The following is a 17,647-nucleotide window of genomic DNA, read 5'->3' on the forward strand; positions in this document are numbered from 1 at the left end:
AACATTCCAAAATACTTTGTAATTGAAGCACTCTGGCCCCCGGGCCCAAAAACTTCAAGAACAATTGCTCAAATTTCCAACTCTGAATTCCAATCCTTCAGCTCTGAATTCCTATCTTCAGTTCAAAATTTCAATCTTCTGTTCCCCCCTTCCCTCCTTCCAGTTCTCTGCATACTTGTATAAGTATCTTTCCTAGGCAGTCGCCGCCTTCTTCCATCGTTCTCAACATATTTGATTTAGAGATTCATAAGGTTACGTGTTGTTGGAAAGTGAGGCACGTAGATTTTATAGGTGTAGATATTAATATGTTTGAAATTTTTAATGTATAACTTTTACTTTTAAATTTTAATTATAAGTATATATATATATATATATATATATCTATCTATCTATCTATATATATATATATTAATATGTTTGTGATGTTAATTATCAAAATTAACTTTATAAATTATAATATTTAAATAAAGTGAATATTTATATATATTTTATAATTATTAACTTATAACTTTAATATTATGTTGATCAATTATGGTGATCAAAACTTATGTTAGCATGATGGAGAGTATTAATTTTATTTATTAATCTTATAAGATATTTATTATGTATATGTTGAGTGTCAAATTTTAGGTAATATCTCCCTTTTTATTATTTATTTACACATTTTTTATAATAATTTTATAAATATATTAATGCAAGGCATACAATGTATGCATATGTAGTTATCATATTCATACATCCTATACATACTAATATTCTTTTGCCTATAAATTTAAAATGGGTCATGAGAGGATATCCTTGACCTCTACTTCAACCCACACCTGCAAAAATTCCAACATTGTCTTTTCATCTAGATCTAATCTTCTTTTTTTTTAACCATATGGTGAATCGATAACTGCCAGTCCTAATCTATGAGACACCCAGGATCAATCCTCGTAGCTGTCTGTATAACACCAGGAGTACATCCAACCACCTGCAAGTCGGGTATACTAAGATCCTATGATTTTAGCAAGAGTAGACTCACGTGCCGCCAAGACGGGATTGGGGAATCTGCCCCTTTAGCTTCCACCACAGTAGGTCAATGTACTCAGTGAGATTTGAACTGCGGTCTCCCAAGCTTGGCCCAAGTGACTTACCGCTAAACCACACATCACTGTACTTCAACTTCCAGGATTTTACTAATGTGGATTAGAACTTCTTTTAGCCTGAGTCCTCTTCCATATATTCCGATGATTCTCTTTTGGGTGTGGCCTTACCCCACCTTATCTTTTTGCTTATCGACCTCCATCACTTATATTGCTAGTTGCTTTTCCGAGCTTTCAACAAGGTCAGTTGTTTCCAGCTTTTCCAGAACGGTGAAAGGGTTGTTACCTGTAACATCTTGGGGCTGCCCTTGTGCTGCTTGTGCCTTTGCCTTTGGCGTAGCAATGGAAGATGGAGTAGTTGTACCACCTGAAGTAGGCTATTGATTTTTCATCAGGTTTCCCTTTCTTGGTCTAACTGTTTGGAAGCCATCCTCGTCTTCGTTTTCCTTTCTTTTTGCTCTTTTGCGCCCATGATTGGGCAATCTTGGAACAAATGACCATATTCGTGGCATCAACGGCATTTCAAGGGTACGTGTTCATAGTCCAAGGGCTGGGTTCAGATCGTGTCATGATTTTCCAAATCAATTGACTCGGGCAGTGGTTGAGAGATATTTATATGGACACAGATCCAGGTGTAGGATGCATGCCTCCTTCTATTTGTGATCTTCGATATTTTCACAAAATGTCTAATTGAATTGCCAATCCCTTCTAAAATATATGGTTCCCAGAAATCTTCGGGCAACAAGAAGAGCCGAACCCAAACTGTGGCAGCCAAGAATTGTTCTTTCTCCGGATTGTAAAATTCTTCCCAAAATTGGATGAACAATCCCGCATTGTTCGTGAAGTACAGCGCATTTTTGAAGACCTTTTTCCGATCTGTTAGACCTGCAAAAATCACTGTAAAGAAGCCTTTCGCTCTTAGCCTAAGTTTGATTGGCCCACTAAGGTTCCAAAATCTCGCATTGTACTTCATGAAGTACGGCGCACTTTTGAAGACCTTTTTCCGATCTGTTAGATCTGCAAAAATCACTGTAAAGAAGTCTTTCGCTCTTAGCCTAGGTTTGATTGGCCCACTAAGGTTCCATTTTGCTTGGATCCATTGGATGATCTCTTGCTCCATTGGCCAAATCCCTGTGAAATTGCCTATGATGGCATGATCTTTCGTGAATTGTCGGGTTTTTTCCAGATGATTGTTTGCAATCACGAATTTTGGATTCTAGGCCGCTTTTAGCAAGCAGCGCCCTCAGTTTCTCGCTTGCATTAGACGCACATTACAGGCATTTCCTCCTTTTCTTTTCCGTTGGCGGCTGCACTAGAGGATCCTCCCACGCCCTTGTGTTATCCAATGACGGCGTGGCTGAACGAGGAGGGCCCTCCCACTCCCCTGTGAAATTGCATATGATGGCATGATCTTTCATGAATTGTCGGGTTTTTTCCAAATGATTGTTTGCAATCACGAATTTTGGATTCTGGGCCGCTTTCATCAAGCAGCGCCCTCAGTTTCTCGCTTGCATTAGACGCACATTACAAGTGTTTCCTCCTTTTCTTTTCCGTTGGCGGGTGCACTAGAGATTCTCCCACACCCTTGTGTTATCCAATGATGGCATGGTTGAACGAGGATGGCCCTCCCACTCCCCTTGAGGGGCCACTCATGGAGCGACCAGGATAAAGAATGTCAGGGGCACGGACAACCTAGAGGCCGGATTCGTCGGGATTAACTGCACCCACATGCAACTTCTGCAAACGGCTGAACCATACTTGAAACCCTAGCAGAGCATCCCTAATACCATCGACACAATTATCATATTAAGTAGATATAGTTATCAATAATATATTGTGTCAGTACCTCCATGGTGCCTTAAACATAGTAAAATGCTAGCTAGCGACAATGGAAGGATCTCAAAACCATATGATATTTTCTTACCCTTTAGGTAAAGTGAGGCTATAAAAAAACTGGCCATTACTTCTCGTTGAATTATGACATAATTTGCTAAAAAGTAAGTGGGGTCATTAGTTATCTACTATACCTATGTATTAGTGATCCCTGTGAGTGGCACTTACATAGGTGTATGGTCTCTTATAAGAGACTTGTGTTGGTCATAATATTTTCTCTAATGGTGCAGGGTTGAGTCCCAATGCAAAATTTAATGGCCAATACCCCTAGTGCTTGAGTCAGTTGCATGCAACCAACATTATCTATAATCCATTGCTCTCTTGTGATGTGTTCTCCAAGTTTCAAAGCTGATCCCTACCAGAGGCCATGACAATAATTTTGATTTGCAGACTTCCATGAATTGGCATGGGGCCATGCAAGGTTACCTCTATATGCTTTTGCACAATTCTCTATAACCTATTATAGGTTTGTGGAAGAGTTGAAGGAGTAACCCGGAACTCTTTAATAATTGATGCAGTAAACACAGGGATTGCAAGTGGCACTTAAGTAGGTGTATGGTCTCTTATAACTTATAAGAGACCTGTCTTAGTCAGAATATTTTCTCTAATGGTGCAGGGTTGAGTCCCAATGCAAAATTTAATGGCCAATACCCCTACTGCTTGAGTCGGTTGCATGCAACCAACATTATCTATAATTCATTACTCTCTTGTGATGTGTTCTCCAAGTTTCAAAGCTGATCCTTAGCAGAGGCCATGAAAATTATTTTGATTTGCAGACTTCCATGAATTGGCATGTGGCCATGCAAGGTTAGCTGTATATGTTCTTGCACAATTCTCTATAACCTATTATAGGTTTGTGGAAGAGTTGAAGGAGTAACCTGGAGCTCTTTAATAATTGATGCAGTAACACATGGATGTTTAGCACCACAGAGAATGATAGAAGTCTCTAAGAAACTTGACAGCATGTTTTTACTATATGGTAAATCTCCACAATGAATAACAAAGATTATCTCTAGGCTTGATAGACTTCACACCAAAAAATATATAAATAAACAAAAAAATATTATTCATACCAGGGTACCGTGGGAGATTATATAAAGTTGGTCCACTGCACTTCCTTGCTCCATGATGACATCACCTGGAAGAAAAATCTCCTCATGCAACTTTGTCACCTGCAAGATAAAACCAATAATAAAATTCCCAAGTAAACCCATTGGTTATAACCCACATCCAATGCTTCAGTAACCAGATATTGTTAAAAACCAGAAAGAATTGAATTACATGATCTAAAATCCTATATACAGGATTCTAGAGAAACCTGAGTGGTGTACAAGGGTACAAGGAAGGCATTTCAAGCAAAAGAATGCAGCTTTGGCATAAGAAAAACAGTCTGGCAAAGGAGCATGGAGAATTGAATTCATTGGATAATGAAATATTGAGTTTATTAGCAATCACAGGGTCATTATGTCGAGGATAATTTTGAGGTACAGCAGTGGTTCTTGTTATCTCAAACCATATTATATGTATCTTCATAATTCTTGGATCTTTAGCTTTAAAATTGTAACTTGAAAACCATAATGCGCTAACATCACAATATAACATGGGTTGCAATTTTGGTTCCAAAATAACCAGCTCTCTTGCTGAAAAAGTGAATGATGAAGATGAGATTTCTAGCAGGTTTTTGATAAATGGTACAAAGAAAAAATGTGTTTCATGAAAAATAACCCAATAGTGATATGAATTTTTAATAGCAGGGAGAGCCCGTCTATGAAACTAATAGTTTTGTCATATTCCACCATTGGAAGCCCTTTTGAACTGAAATTGAAAGAGCGCTGTTGTCATTTACAATGTAGAAGAAGAAGACTTTGCCTAACATAAACACCACTGGATTTCTAATTCCAGAAGTAAAACCTAAAATTGTTCTCATAATTACAATTTTAAAAACAAGTTATGAAATAAGATTGTACCATAACAAGAAAGAAGCTCTACAGCACTGGTGGCGAATATCTTCATTGATCACTAAACAAATGAAAATAAAGCTACCATCTTATTTTCCTTAATTGTTATAATGTCAAAAGAAATAGCATTTCTTTTATCTCTCTCTGTGCTTAATAGATCTGGATTTAAGATGGATCTATGCTGGTGTAAGTTATAACTAGCATAGCATAGATCTAATTCCAAATACAAAACTCCAGGTAGTTAACAGATTTAGATAAATATGTGTGTGAGAGAAAAAGGACCCTTTTTCAGAGTCACAAACACACAAACACCAAGAAAGCACCTGGCTTCTCTGGGTGAATGTCCAATAGCTTTATTATTTCTTTGAAAAAACAGTTTATACTTACAATCTGATCTAGGAACTCAGAACTGCATCCTGTAAAAAGTGGGACATGTTTGACTGTCCTTCTGTACAATTTTTGAGAAACCTGTAAACCACAGAATTTTTTATTGTGTGGACTACAATAAACAACAACAATCCTAAAATAGAAAGAGACCGTACATATGTTATATATACAAACAATGCATAAACGAAGGAAGCTGCCAAGCCAACATTCATGGAGGGATCAAAGTATGAATTTGTCAAACAAAATGCAAGCAAAGATTATGCACCTTATGAAACAGCTTCACAAGAGGACTTGCAATGTTCCATTCAAATATTATGATCCGGTTCATAAAAATAGAACTACTTGTCTATTTTTCAAAATGATTTATGGAGTTGAGAAAATAAGAATAAATACAAGGAAGATATAAAAATTCTATGCAGAAATTAGTACTGTAAGATGTAGATGGGTATTCAAGTCATGTAATTGCAAGTCAATACCTTTGCACGTATAGATGCAGGAATATCTTGGAGAATGCTCGCTTCATTGTAGCTACTCTCATATTGTAATCGTAAGTGACTCTTTATTTGTGCCCGTATATCCTTCGTTAGCCCGTTTCTGTTCATGAATTTGATAATATCTGTCATTTTATCCCTGAAACGTTCTGTCTTGGATCCTTTGACTATCAATGCTGTCATATTACCGATTAAATAGGCACCAAGGATCATGTCAGAAGAAATAAATATCATAATAAATATCATCTCCCTGGGGTTTACTGCATGGACGTCACCATAACCTGTACAGATGTTTCAGGAAATAGTCAAAGAAAAAGTGAAGAATCTACGAAGATATATAGTTTAGTTTCAAATAAAAAATAGTCTCTTCTTTGAGCCTTACTACCGAACAGGTACCAAGTATTTTTCATATTCATAACCAACCGAAGTTTAAAGGAATTTACTGAAAGTCTGAAACTGTACCTTGGTACACCACTTTTCTAAAGAAACATCATTTCCAAGTAATTCTTTGAAATACATATTGTTTCTATTACCTTGACATGTATGTACATAGATCACGAACCTGATAACTGATCAGAAGAAAAAGGAAAAAGATATAACATGTTTTTAAATTTGATACAATGCTTTACATTTCCACTAATATACAGAAAGTAGATCTGAAAGGCACAAAAAACTATCTAGTCAAAATCAGCCTATAGAGTTATGGAAACTTAATAGTCATAAAGTCTCCCACTGTCCAAAGCAAAAAGCAATAAACACAAGATGCACCAACAAGCCAAACCAAACTGACATCTCATGATGCAATGGGAACAGTTACCACAAAATCTAGTAGGCCTTGGAGAGGGAAACCCCACAAGACAAACATTGACAAAGTGCTAACAATGGGACAATGGACCACTGTCACCACAGCCAAGGTCCCCCTCTCTTTACGGACTTTCACCGACGGGAGGAGTCTCGGTAGGAAGGAGATCACTTAGAATAGATATGCCAGGTATAGGGCATGAAGTGATTGAACTAAAACTCATTCAAGAGGAAGACTCAATAAAGGTTCAAGGCTTCAAAGAAGCAAAAACATTCTCAAAGAAAAGCCCTAGAAAAAGAGGCTCAAGACCTAGGGTTTTGAGATTTTTCAAGGGTGATAGGTATTCACAAAGTCAAAGCCCGGGAGAAAAGGCTTCTTATGATTTACTTCAACAAGTACTAAGCTCATACAACCTTCAAGGAAGTCCTCAAGTTGAGGGGAAAAGAACTAGGGTTTCCCTCTTGGAGCAAAACCTAGGGCAAGAGATTTTATGGATGAAATTTGAGACGATTGCCACCAAACTTGGAGAATAGGTAAGCTAGACCCTAAGCTTGATGTTTAGGCTCTCAAATCAACAAAAAATCTCCTCACTAAAATTTCGCTGCAATCCCTAGATTTTCACCCTAGCCTTAAACGAACCGATTTTAGAGGAGAAAAATATGGAGAAAATTTAGGATTGATCACCAAATGACTTGGACTAGTGTCTTGTCCTTTAGGTATATGGAGTCAAGAATAAAATAGATAAGCTAGATCCTTTCTAAGGAGGCTAAAAATTGATGCCCTAGGCATCAACTTTTAGCATTTACCAACTTTAAAAGAAAAAGGAGTTTGATGGAGAGATTAAAGATTTCCTCCACTAGGAACATTCATTACACATTGTACAATGAATAACATACACAATACTCAACTAGATAGCCTTTCAAAATTAATTTCCAACAATTAAGGCACAAAATAGCATAACCTAAAAGCAACAATTCCATACATTAAACAATTTCAAAATAGAAAATATTCAACAATAAACACTTACAAGACAACATGTAGTATATCCATCCATTATCCAAAGAAGTGGCTCCAAAGACAATTAAAAATAACTTCCAAATATCGAAATGCATCTAATAGATCTCCAATAGTCAAGAAGGAACAAGTGCAAAAATCATCTAAGAGGTTGAATTCCAAGTTTGATGATGATGAGAGACTAAATGAGGTCTCTCATATTTATTGATTCTAATTTTAGCCTAAAGCCCCTCTTAGTTGTCAAATGATGAACAAAAACTAACTGTGATTACAAGCCAACCACATAGCCAATGTAAAGTCATAAAGATAAACCCACAAGGGGGCTGAAATGTTGACATCATCACTTTGTGGGCCTCTTGAAGGCATGCGTTGAGCTCTCTTGGTGCCAAACTGAAGGAAGAGGGCTCCAAAAATCATCCTCTAGGGGTTGACCCCTAGATATCCATGCAAATCATCATGTGGACCCTAGTTTTGTGTTTGGGGAACAAAATGGGTCTCATGGGTCTCCTAGTGATAGAATAGCTTGAATTTGATCCAACGTTGAGGGTTTGGAGAATGGTGCTATCCATCCCATGTCTCAAGGGTGATCACTGCTAAGTCGGTTGGGGCACGTTGGTCCAAGTACATCATCTCACGAATAATGTGGGGCAAAGCACAAACTGTTGTGGTGTTGTAGGTGCCCATGGAATGGAATGATGATGCTCTGCAAGTAACAAGAGTCTCATGGCTCTCAACGCTTCACCTATAGGGTGTCATATGCTCCTTTAGTGGACTTAGGCCCCAATTAAGTTGCCCAGCCCATGATGAAACCACCTGCCAATCACACATAATGTCCAGTGTTGCATCTTCACCATCAGGTGCAATAATTCATTAGTACATCTAAGTGAACCAAGCTTGTTAGTGAAGGGAAAATTGAAACTTCATATGGGGCTTCTCTTCCAAATTTGGGGCTTTGATCACGTGATAGAGTTACCTCCCTAGGTAGGAGTGGTTAATAAATGATCCTATTAGGTGTACATAGCCCCTAAAAGGAAAGACATGTCCTTGGTACATCCTTCAATTAATAGGTGGTATATGAATGATGACGAAATGGATGGGAACAAAAGGGTCTCAGGGCCAAATTCCATGGGTACAAGGATAGCAATAATGAGGGAATTCCATACATTGGGTATATAGATGTAAGAAGGGAGCAATTGTGGTTACATGAGTTACCCAACCATTGTTTTTCCACCCTTCTTTATTTTTCTTTTACCTTTTCTTGATTTTTCTTTGTATTACTGCTCGGGGCTCCAAGAAATGAAAGCATGTTGTGAATGATGTATAGCAGTTATTACCCCCTTAAGGTGGGGCAGTTCATCGCCCACCAGGGGTTGGGATGTGCATGGCTTCCTTTATGATGTGAGGGGCATTTATGGGCCCTAGGAACTAGGGTGATGGCCATAATGAAAAGGGGTAGAGTTCATGCTTGGATTTTTCCCACGTGCTATATTAAATGTCCCAACCATCTTTTGCAGTTTATGATTTTCTATTCTTTTGTTTCTTACCTGTGGCCATGATATGCTTTTAACTTTCTTTTAGTTGCATCAACCTTTGGGGCAACATTTCCAGGTCCGACCCAGACATGTGCACAAGGGGAGGGGGTGTGCCAATGCCTCGTAGACCCGGTGGTCATGTTGACCCAGAGAATGGAAATGGTGAAATAGGGCTTGTAAAGTGTGGAGGGAAGTGAAAAATGTGAAACGGGAAAACGTGACCACGCTACCAAAATCGAGGTTTCCCAAGTAGTGCCCTTCCTAAAGCCATAGGCCAATAGGGGAGATTCCATGGTACTAGGATTGAAGATTAACCCCCTATTTACGGTGAGGAAACAAAACAACGATCAAAGCCCTTCTTTCTTCCAAGTCACCCAATAATCCATGCCCAAAATGCCCAAATGAAAAAAAAGCATAAGCACTCGGTTGCACAATGAAAAACATACATTTTGGGTCAGATTGCCCATCTTCTAACATATGCTCTTGACAAATGGGCGAGGAAACGTACAATTGATGCAACTGGCAGAGATAAAGTGACACATCACATTGACTACGAGGTGGCTATCAGGGGTTGTTGGTTGTCTGCTGGAAGAAGATGAATAAGAGAAAAGATCTCCCAAGGGTCCCCACTTTTGGTGGGTAACAGGAACCAAAGCCATGTCAGGAGGAAGGCCTTGTCCTAAGAAATAGGCCCCCATCTTTCAACTATGGGTTAAAGATCTATCACTATAGGCTCCCAACCATTGCAACACTACTTGGGTTCTTCAGGCTACCACTAGTTTTGATATGGCCAAAGGAAGATTGGGAAACTTGTCAAACCAAGAGGGTTGATGCCTTTTACTGGGGGGCAGCTTTGAAACTTGCCAAACCAAGAGGGTTGAGGCCTTTTACATGGGGGAAACTTTGAAACTTGTCAAACTAAGAGGTTTGAGGCCTTTTACTGGGGGGCAACTTCACCTTATTTCTCAACATTCCATTACAACTCAACCTACCTTTTGTAGGTGCCAAGGGCCACTTAAAGCTAGAGAATGAGAAAAATGGGTAGGTGAATTCCCTTTAGGGGGTGTTCCTCCTCATATTTGATAAGGTTTCACATTATTTGTTACCGTAAAATCTAGGAGGCCTAGTGCAAATCCTCACTAGGCAAACTGAAACCTTGTGGCAACAAGGGATCAGGCCCCATTGTCACCTCAGTAAGTTATTTAGTAGCAAATTGAACCACAAGGGAGGCTTCCCTATAGATCGCTCATCTAAAATATATTCAACAAGAAGGGTTTAAGGTGAAGGAAAGATCTAATGATTGGGATAGGGTATTGGTGGAGCCAAAAGGGCTAAGATACTCTTCACCAAAGTTCAAACAATCTATCCTTAGACCACTTAAAGTCAATTAGAGAGTTGTTATAAGTTAGGGTTCGATAGATTTTCAATGATATGGCATGCAATGTCATATAACAATGAGAAGAAATAGCCTTACAATGATAGGTCAATAAAAGCGCAAGGCTATCAATTAGATATGCAAGGTTTAGAGTTCACAATTGAGTTTTTATAGCTGAAACATGCATAAAATAACAATATCAATGATGATGTCAACCATAAAATTAGGGTTTCGTAATGCAATTAATGCTAGATTTTGATTTTTACCAATTATTAAATGCAATCCCTGCTAAAAGGGAAATAACACATCAAGTAAAATTATTTTAGCAATATTTCAAGGAAACCCTAACCCTAAAAATAGATATCTAGAATTTTAGGGAGAAGAAAAGAAAATAGTTATGAAAAAGAGATTGATCAATACCTCCTAGACTAGTGCCTTGATCTAAATGGGTAATGTTGTTATATAAGAAAATTTTAATGAAGATGACATTGATGAAGAGGCTTACAAACCGTAGCAACTTAAAAGCAGATTTTAAGTTCAACAGATGCACAATTTAGAGTTCTCTTGAAGGATTCAAGGAAAATAACTTTGCATGGCATAAGGAATCAAGATTCCAAAATAAATATTGGAATCTCATACATAACACATATAGAAACCCTAATTCACATAATATAGCATGCATAGATAAAACATAGACAATAGACTTACAAAATTTCCACAAGAATTTATTCAATCTATGCCAAGAAACCTTCCTCATGCAGAAATTCTTCTCCAAGACAATTTTGCATCATAGAATCACATTGTAATCAAGTAGAATAGAAGACAAGAGCGAGTGCACACTTCTAAAGAAGAAGTGTGATGAATGATGATGATCAAAATGAAAAGTGACTCCCCTCTATTTATATGAGGGTAACCAAGTCACATTTTCATGATTTTACAAACAAATCCCTAAAACAAGTTTACTTAAGAAACTAGGTCAAACGTCACAAACTGACCTTGAAATAGCTTTAAAACGTAACAAAATGGCAAGAATAACCCATACGTGTGGGAGAAAAATGGTCTCCACCATGACATCATCCTCCAAAATAAGCAATAATGCATCAAAGAATTAAGCCAATGGTCTCGGAGTGCTCCTCACTCCAAGAAAACCTCAAAGTGCATACATACATCTCTGAAATGTACCTCCTCCACTATGACATCATCCAAAAGAAGCCCTACATCACCCTTTTCATGCATGGGGCATCAAAGAGTGATGTGTTATCCCTCCCAAGCCATCTCAATGATAACTATCCTCATATGGGCTTTAGAACAAGGTATAGTCCATCAAATAGGGTCAAGGCCACCATGGGGACATCTTGGGTCCATCCAGGCACATCATCAATTAGTCCAACACCCAAGATGATTCGGATTTATGAAGGAACGAAATGAAATATAAATTTAAAGCAGAAATACAAAGATATAGTGAAATTGAACTTCAATTAATAAATAGAAAATGTTGAAAATTGTTTACATGCAGAAGAAAGCAAACTAGCTCAGGCAATGGTAGCTTATCTCTGAGATGATATGTGACGGTTACAGGCCTTCTAAATTGTGTTACAATGAGGCTCTAAGACCTTTTTATCACGAATAAACAATGAGAAACCATAAACATCCAAAAAACCTAACACTAGGAGATGAAGTGCCAAAAGCTTATGGACCTCGATGGGGTTAAGCTGGAATGTCAACTTCTCAGGGTCGTAACTTTGGCATACGATCTTCGTTTGGCATGCATGATAGCCCGTTAGAAAGGTTTATCTGAGGAAAACAAAATTCGACTGCAAATGTCGGTCTTTGCCTCTCGTTGGCCCATTTCCCAAAAAAACACCCTTTAGGGCCTCAAAATGGCTCTGGAAGTTCAGGACCCAAAAAATGCCAAAAATAAGAAACTGTCGAAATAGGAAACTGTGCTGGAAAATAGGAAACTGATAGGAAATAATGTTGGGGATCCAAGTAGAATAGGCGGGTGGCCACCAATATCCACCAAGATCAGTCCTCCCTCCTAAGGAACCAATGGTCCCCATTGTGTTAAGTACCTCCTTGAGATGGGGAAACTTCTACTGAACTTGGTCCTTGGTGAGCCACTTGCCTTAGTATAGGAGTTGTCCAACTTTGACAACCATATACAGCTAGACCCTTTGTTGGTGAGTGTTTTTAATCTATATCCATGATCCAATCAGTTGTGGCATGTTCAATGCAATCTGGGTTGAGCCATGTTGGTGTCAATGGCTTGGCAATGTCTAGTGTGTCCAACAATGGTGGAAAGTATGGTCGAAGGCAGTCCACATGGGTGTAGTCCAAGGAATGGGGGGATACTTAGATCGAAAGTGTTGTCACCCACAACCTTGGTGATGGTGTAAGGCCCATATCGAAGTGGTCGAAGCTTTCGATGGGCTTCGGCAAGGCTTTCCTTTTGAAAATGCAACAAAACCTTGTCGCCCACTTGAAATTTATGTCGCACCTGATGTTCATCATGATGTTGTTTGTACTTAGTATTGGCTTTATCTAGGATATCATGATCCTACTTGCGGATGTGCTAAATGAGTTCAATAAACTTGATCACATTATTAGCTTTAGATTGGACATGTGCAGATTATGTCAGTGTAGTTGCAAGAGGCATTGCAACATCAATGGGAACAATGGTTGAAATACCAGGCCCACATGAAAGGGGTTGTGGCTAGTTGAGCTATGGAGAGCTCTGTTGAAGCTGTGTTGCACATAGGGGAGACTCTCATCCTATATTCGTGGACGCTTGCAGTTGTACATGCATGTTATGTGCACTAACATCCTATTGACGACCTTTGTTTGGCCATCAGTGTATGGGTGGAAGGAAGTTGACTTATGTGAAAATTCTATCATTGCAGCAACTGATTTACTTTTCCTACTTGTTCCTCAATAAGTTATTTATGAAATTACTTCAATAAACATTAAAATAAATATTGCTGCAATTATCACACCGTAATACAGAAACAAACATATGCACAAGAATCAACACATTGACATAGATATTTTGGACAACAGTCCCCGAAAAAACCCAATGTGGGAAAATCGGTGCAGCAAGGGAGGATTTTATTATTCAGCAATTTTCCAGTACAACAGGGTGCCAAACTAGCTTACCCACAGAGAGAAAAATTCTCCAGCACTTCTCCCAGTCCCAGCATCAGACCGGCTGACCTCTGCGTGGCTCTCAGAGACTCTGCGTCAGCCCCTGCTTGACTGCGTCAGCCCTGGGCCTCTCTGCGTCACCCACGCAGGCCCTGCTAGTGACTGCGCAGTCTCCTGCTACCTCTGCATCTGCCAAAAATGCCCTGCGTCTGCTTCTCCTGCCTCAACATTGATCTCCAGTGGCTGATCCCGTCAATCTGTTTCGTACTTGCTGCCTCCTGACTGCTCACCAGACCACTAGTTCAATTTCTCAGTTAACCTCGCTCTAGAAATTGAACTGATTGGTCTCCCTCAGTGTGTTCTCCAAGTGACCCTCAAGTCTCCTCTTATACTTTTCTCGTTGACAAATCAACGGTCGAGATTAAGTCCCTAATCAACGACTAAGATTAGATCTGGCTTGATCCATGACTTTTGGACCCTTCTAACACAGTTTTATATTAATTCACATTAATATTTTATTTTCCCTAAGTTTAGACTTAGGGTCTTCATTAAAAATATTAATTATTTTAGTATCTCCCAAAATTTTTAGAATCTGCCCAAACCATTTCTGGGTATTGGAGATCTCATGTGCTTTAGCCTCTCCACCAATTTTCGTGGCTAGAGCACATCCGATGCTACCTCAAAGCAACACTCCCTCTTAGCGAGGACTGTGCTCTAGTAGTACTCCTCACTCAGTATCACCCTGATCATCTGGCATTGGTCCCTGTGTTGATGCTTAGCCTCCCTACCCAACATCCTCTGCACTACTGTATCCTAAGTCACCAGGTTCGTGTTCATGTTCGAGTTCGGTGACCTTGAAATTCGAATAAAGTTTGGCAACTAAAATTTTGCCGATAAAGTTCGACATAAAATTCAACATATAGAAATTCGAAAAAAAAATGTGTATATATAAAAAAAATCAATTTAAACTCAAATTCAAAGTCCATAACGCACATTGCAAAGACATAAGATTATTTCTCAAACATTTAAATCATTTCCACATTATTTTATAAACCATGAAAGTGAGTGTCAAATTCCAATAAAGAACCAACTTCCATACATAGTAAACAAGGTGAGAAATTCATCATAGACATTGGCACCCATATCAAATTCAATAATACCATGGGCCATATCAAATTTCATATATTGAAAAACAATCTGATAAAAAAGTATTCAAAATATATAAACTCGAAAGTTTAAAGTAGCTTGGCAGTTTTAGAAAATTGTTCATGCAAAAAGTAAACTAGAAATCTAAAACAGGAACACAAATTTTATTCATGATGTTCCTGTGGCCCACTTATTATATCAAAGAGTTCTATATCATCAAGAGCAGTAGGAGCTGTGAATCCGCTAGATGCTTCAGCATCAGATGCATCAGTCAATTCCTTGTCAATGTCACTATCAATGTACAAATCAGCTTCATCCATTGATGCATTTGGTACAGGATCGATACACGGAGTAGAGGAATTGGATGACTCTTTAGCCACATTTTTCAAAGCCAACTACAAGTTACTACGAACATAAACAAGATCTTCTAATCTTCCATATAACAATCTATTTCTTTTCTTTGAATGAATATGCTCAAAGGAACTCCAATTCCTTTCACATGTTGATGCACTTGATCCCTGGCTTAAGATATGAATTGCAAAATTTTGCAATTCTGGTGCCCCTAAACCATAATTTTCCCACCATACTGCTGTATCACTTCTACTCCTATCATACTTTGATGATTGTGTTCCAAATAACCCTTCTTCTAACCTATGTGTCCTTAACTGACTTCTGACCAAACCTGCAATTTCTGGATCTGGATTTAGCTTCTCAATAGCCTAGATAAGTCCATTCATGACTTCTTCATCCCTATGTCTTGGTAACCCAAACAATCTAGTGTCCGAATAGCATGCTGCTGCATGTAATGGACTATGCATCATCTTCCATCTTTGATCAATTAAATCCCATATCTCTTGGTAATCAACTTCCACATTATTAAAAGCAGTTGCAATGGTATCTTTGCAGCGATCAATGCTTTCACAAACAAAACCCATACAAGGTTTGTCACCATCAACCATGCCGAGCACATTAACAATTGGGCCACATATTTTTAAAATCTTGTTTGTATTTTCCCAAAAGCCATTATTGAGCACTATTTGTTCAACATTTTTCCCCTTAGTTTCTTTTAAAAGGGTACATCTCTCCCACTCAGTGTTGCAAAAAACAACTCTTAGGCTCGCTTTTTCCTCAACAACTCTTTTCAGAGTAATATAAAAAGTGGCAAACCTTGTATCACAAGGCCTCAACAACTCTTTTGATGCATTCTTCCTGTATATGCTCAAAGTGAGACGTGGTTGATGATGAAGTTTGCAATTGTTTTGGCTCTTCATATTGTCTCATTGACCCAAGGAAATTTGGCTAAGTCATTCAACATTAAATCCAAGCAATGAGCTACACAAGGAGTCCAATAAATGTGATTATACTTTTCCATAATCAGCTTCCCTGCACCAACACAATTTGATGCATTATCTGTAATAACATGGACAACATTTTCCTCCCCAACCTCTTGAATTGCTTCATCCAAAATTCCAAAAATAAATTCTGATGTCTTCACTCGATCCATTACATTTACTGCCTTCAAGAAAAGTAACCCTTGAGGACTATAAACAAGCACATTAATCAATGGGCGATGACACAAATCTGATCAAACATCACTCAAAATTGTGCATCCTGTAAGCTTCCAAGACTCTTTAATCTGAGCCAACTTTCCTGTCACTCTATCTTTTGTTTTCTTTAGCAAAGTTGTCCTTAAAGCTTCAGATCCGGGAGGAACATAGCCCTTCCCAAAATCAATGGCCTTTTTAATTACATTTTTAAAATATGGACTCCTCGCCACATTAAAGGGAATTGCACATGCATAAAAGAATTCTGCAACAGCATCATCAACTTCTTGTTTCTCAACAGGTTTCCAGAATTGATTTAATGTTTTGGTTCCACCTGTTTTTGCTTGAGTAGAACTTGATCCACCAATGGTTGAGATTGAATTAATGGTGTTGGAGGAAGACATGGCAATCTCCCTCTCAATTCGTTGCCTCTTATTTACCCTTTTCTCCTTTTGCATCTTTGAAGTGAAATAGTCTTTCTCCACTGTGGCTTTTTGTTCATCAGAGATCTTAGTGCAATCTTCAACACCACCTCCACTTCCATTGCTAATACTAAGAAGGTGATCTACTGCTCTAGTTAAAGTGCCAGTGAAATCATGTCCACACAACTAACATGAAAGATTATTCCCATCTCTTTTGACAAAATTCCAAGCTACAGCAGTTGATTTTGGGGGTGCCATTGAAATTTGAAGGTTTTGAACCTCTAATTGTTGAACACTAAGGTGAAGGCTTGAAGCCTGAAATATCTGCAATTTTTTTTTAATTCACATTTTAATTAGTTTTATTTTTTTTGCATAATGAAATTATGAAAATTTGAAACTATAATTTATAAAATATATATATATATATATATATATCAGTTCAAAATTCAGCCTGAGCCTCTTTAAATACTGATAAATTGTATTTAATTTTAACTGATAAAAACTAGTAAATTTGATTGAACTGATAAAAAAAGTGTATTTAAATTTTTGACTTACCTGGAGGCTGGAACTTGGAAGCTAGAGTCTAGACAGTGCACTGTGCGGCTTGTTGGAGGGCCAAGGCTGCTTGAGGGCTTGCTTGAAGGCTCACTTCTCTCAGGAGTCAGGCTCTGTCAGGACTCAGAAGGCTCACTGCTCTCAGGCTCTGTCAACTTTTAAGGGCAGAGTCCAAGTCTCAGGCCTGTTGATGAGGCCAAGTTGTAGCCTGTACATGAGAACTTAAGTCCTTTTATGAAAACTGTGTGATCCTCATCCAAGTGGACCTCAATTTTGGCAAGACATTATAAATTTATAACTTA

The 17,647-nt window shown here is 38.3% G+C and overlaps 1 protein-coding gene across 1 annotated transcript in view; it reads right to left on the reverse strand.

Annotated features, from left to right (window-relative positions):
- LOC149205866 (potassium channel KOR2-like) overlaps positions 1-17,647 on the reverse strand; it is a 352,983-nt gene that overhangs the window by 148,344 nt on the left and 186,992 nt on the right. The window contains exons 6-8 of the mRNA XM_089395197.1: positions 5,800-6,095; positions 5,324-5,404; positions 4,052-4,150 (exon numbers count right to left, since the gene is read on the reverse strand). Of these exons, the coding sequence (XP_089251323.1) occupies positions 4,052-4,150; positions 5,324-5,404; positions 5,800-6,095 (476 nt within the window). The remainder of the gene's footprint in view (positions 1-4,051; positions 4,151-5,323; positions 5,405-5,799; positions 6,096-17,647) is intronic.

Source organism: Pinus tabuliformis, chromosome 1_2, assembly GCF_031772625.1.
Source record: "Pinus tabuliformis cultivar Carrire ecotype Pingquan chromosome 1_2, CPIR1, whole genome shotgun sequence".
NCBI lineage: Eukaryota > Viridiplantae > Streptophyta > Pinopsida > Pinales > Pinaceae > Pinus > Pinus tabuliformis.